This window comes from Pteropus vampyrus, unplaced genomic scaffold (genome assembly GCF_000151845.1).
Source record: "Pteropus vampyrus isolate Shadow unplaced genomic scaffold, Pvam_2.0 Scaffold229, whole genome shotgun sequence".
NCBI classification, from domain to species: Eukaryota; Metazoa; Chordata; class Mammalia; order Chiroptera; family Pteropodidae; genus Pteropus; species Pteropus vampyrus.
In genome coordinates, this window is record NW_011889010.1 from 277,576 (window position 1) to 281,571 (window position 3,996).

A 3,996-nucleotide genomic window follows, 5' to 3' on the forward strand; every position below is an offset into this window, starting at 1 on the left:
GCTCCTTAGTTTGGCTAAAATCTGAAAATACTAATCTATTAAATCAATAAAAAGTGGATTAATAGCTGTCTGTTAACAATGGCTGCTTCAATTCTAGCAATGTGTGTCATGTCTACCAGCAACAGAAACAGCCCCATGAACAGCACACTATTGGGTATCTGAGAGGAAAGACAAGCCCAAAGTGACCTAAGTCTCTTCTAGGTGTTGACCTGGCTGCCCTGAGGCAGAGTCACTTCCTCCCACAAGGCCCAAGCCAGGATACACAGAAAAGGGTTACGGTCATGCTCAGTGTGGGAAAATGCACATGGTTTTGTTTTTTCAACCCAAACACTACAGAATGGAAAAAGATCTTGCTCTTCTCAGTCTTCTGGAAGAAGCTGAGCCCAGTGCCATCTGCCCATGATCTGCTTTCCTCTATTATTTTTTCTCTGTGAGTCCCACTGCACCCACAGTTTGTCCTACAAATACCAGCAAGCAAAATAAGTGAGTAAAATCTTACAAAGTATACACAGAATATATATCAAAAGAATTCTCCAAGAAGTAATGATTGTATCAATCATAATATCTTTATTACTAAAAACGTTAAGCATCATATTTGCAAATACCTACTCTGTGTAAAACACTGACCTTGATGCTGTTACATTGTAAGAGAAAGAAAGATGTGGCCCTAAATTAGAATAGAACACCCAAAGATTCGTTAAAGCTTTGCTATGTTGAATACTGTAGGAAAAACAAAGCACCTGGACCCTTAAAAATTTATCTGAATACAAAATTCTACCTAATCTATCAAAAATCATGTATGAACATAATCGAGAGCTAAAAAAGAACCTAAATAAGAAAGAAAAGAGAACTGAGTGGCAAGGGTAGATTTTGATGGGACTTCCCCATGTACATTTTATTAAGTTTATTACATCATACAAAAAAATCTGTGACCTTGAATACACAGATGAAACAACAGATGAACAGTTTTTCAAGGTAATCTATTAGCAAGTAGAAAATAACATGGCATAAGTAAAATAAAACCTAACTTGGTGGAGGGGGCATTACAGAGTGGTAACAGAATGAAGAGGAAAACCACTTTGGAAAAATTCATCAGGGAAGATTTCTCAGAAATAATTAAAACGAATTTGAAGAAAGGGAGCTGACTGAAATAAATTGGTAGGGCTGGGGCAGGGGAGGTGGAGAGGCTATTTCTCATGGATAACGGACATACTTGCACAAACGCAGAGAATTAAAGGGAAGTAAATTCTGCCTGAGAGAGGAAGACAAGTACCAAAGGACCTAGACTGCGGAGAGTAGAGATGGGGATGAGGGCAAACCCACTAGTATTTAAATAACACTGGGGAAATATAAAGCAGCTTTATCCAACGATATCTTTGTTTTTCCCACTACTGGCAACCTCACCTTCCTGTTAGCATCAAGGCTGGAGGCTGGAATCTGCAGGGTTACTTTATACTCTGTCCTTTTGTCCAGTTCTTCTGCAATGTAACTAGCTTCTCTCACCAACAGATTGGCTTTAACAATTTGTTCCCTTAGCCTCATCAGGCTGTTATTCAGTGTTGCTTCTCTTTAAAAATAAAAAAAGTGTTGGGAGAAGGGGAGAAAACCATCAAACAGCATATCAGAATTATACAGTACATGATATGTTAAGGCCAAACTGCCAACCAAGCTTTACAACTGTCTTTTGCACACAGGGACTACATTAGCGACATTGGCCCATGCATGCCCTTGTATCTGGGCTACAGGATAAGCCCTGGCACACACTCGTGTAACAAACAGGTCCGAGATGAGGGCAGAGCTTTGCAAACCTGACTGTATACAAACCAACTGGGGCTCTTGATAACTGAAGAATCTGACTCAGTAGGTCTGCGGCAGGGCCTGAAATGCTACATTTCTATCCATCTCCAGATGACAAGAGATGCTGCCTTTTGCAGACCAAATCTGAACAGCAAGAGGTTAGTTAAGTTCAGTCTGTAACCATGGATAAGACATTTTAGTGTTATGCTAATTAGCCCATACAGAGATCAAACTTGCAATCTGAATCTCATAAGTACCATGCTTTACCTACCTGAGCTAATCAGTCCAGATAACCCATCTTTCTTTTTTCTTTTTTAAAAAAGCATCTACCCAAGCTTCAGAACCTAAAGCATAATATAATGATACAGTATAACTTCAAAGTACTTGTTCATTCAAATCCAAAAGCCATACAAACTGATAATGGGGCAGCACTTCACATGGGCAGCTTGAAGTAAATCAATATAAATGGACAATTCCCATCTTTTCAAAAATGAAAACAAAAAAAAAAAGATAATGCCAAGTGGTTCATAGCTGTACCACTCTTTCAATATAATTCTTTTTAAAGTAATGTCTAGATTTTTCTACTCTGTGTCTTACCTAGGCGGATTAAAGGTGATGAGCATATGCTATGCATGGAATAAAGGCCCCAGGCACCACCTACCTCTCTTCGGCCCACTGTCTCAGGCGCTGTTGAGCGCTGGGTGAGTGGAAAGAGAACCTGTCCACACTCCGACAGTTTTGTTTCTCAGGAGACAGCCTTCTTCGTAGCTGGTCCAGTTCATGTTCATACATAAGCCTCTGGCGCTCTAATGCAGACCGTTTTTCTTCTTCGTGCTGTTGTTCTAGGCTGTTCAATATTGACTGCATTGGATCTGAACAAGATTTTTTATAAAAAGGTAAATAATGAACAAAAGGTAACTATACAACACAATATACTCCAAATGTTATTCTATATTGTTGTTTGTCATCCAAGTAAAATAAGATTCTTAAACACAGTTTGGAGTAAACTTAGTCTTCCTTACTCCCAATTACTTGTATTATCTAGTCTGCCAGACATGCTAAACTGTCTTCCATACAGAAAAAGTAGGTCTATTATATATTCCACACAAAACCTAAGACATGGTTAATGCTCCAGAAATCCACTACAACAAATAATGAACCAGTGGTAGCAAAGTTTCAAACCTGAGAAATTCTATCAATGAGAAAAAAGTTTGCAGTGATCTGTATATCAAGGCAGAAAGAATGTAAGTTTGTAAAAATACAATAAATTAAAGCCAAAGACCCAAAAGAATAGAGTTCAGAGAACAACCTAAAGATTTTTGTTAACATCTGAAAGATCTGTCATAAATACTTTTAACTCTAGACCAACTTTAAGATTCTAAAAGGCACGACAGATTCGCTCACCATTATTGCTCAGAGCCTTCATGGTCACCTCCATCTGTGCATATTCATAATTGAAGTTGATTTCACTGGACACCTCACTTGAGGAGTCTCCATCTACATCCAGCTGCTCAGAACTGGTATCATTCTTCATGGAGGTATCTTGTTCCTCATCCTCTCGATCTGTTTTCTTTCTCTTTTTAGGCAAATTCAATCTTGGGGAAAAAAAGAATATTTTGTTTTTTTTTAAAAAAGATATGCACTCATTCATGTCATTTATTAAATAATGGTATTTGCTAGATGCCAATGAGGACGCCATGTAAGTATAAGGCAATTACGGTATTCAGAAAGTGTTTACTCTAGCAGCAGAAATGAAAGACACACATGCACGAATAATTATGACAGTATGTAAAACAAGGCCACGTGACTGTTACAAGCTAGGTGTTAAAGAAAAGCTGAGGACCACTTGAGAATGAAATAATAATGGAAGGGGAAGTTATTTAAGCTGAGCCTTAAAGAATAAGAATAAAACAGGGCATAGTGTAGAGGGAAGAGCATGAGAAAAGATGTGGAAATGGACACTCACAGTCTCTGGAGAAGTTATTAATGAAACAACAGAGGGATACACAAAATTTTTATAGCAGAAGTTGTAAGGGACAATGCTGGAAAGAACAACATAACCAAACAATGAAGGCTTTGAATACTAAGCCAAGAAATTTATACTTGATTTAGCAAGAGAAGGGAAAAATAAAAAATATTTTCCACACACTTTGTATTCCTCTATCCTTCCATCAATAATCAAAATATCAACTGGCCTAC

General features: G+C 37.9%; 1 protein-coding gene across 1 annotated transcript in view; it reads right to left on the bottom strand.

Moving 5' to 3' along the window:
• KIF13B (kinesin family member 13B) overlaps positions 1-3,996 on the bottom strand; it is a 182,882-nt gene that overhangs the window by 78,389 nt on the left and 100,497 nt on the right. Inside the window, 3 exon segments of the mRNA XM_023519655.1 lie at positions 1,405-1,567; positions 2,459-2,669; positions 3,202-3,392. Of these exon segments, the coding sequence (XP_023375423.1) occupies positions 1,405-1,567; positions 2,459-2,669; positions 3,202-3,392 (565 nt within the window).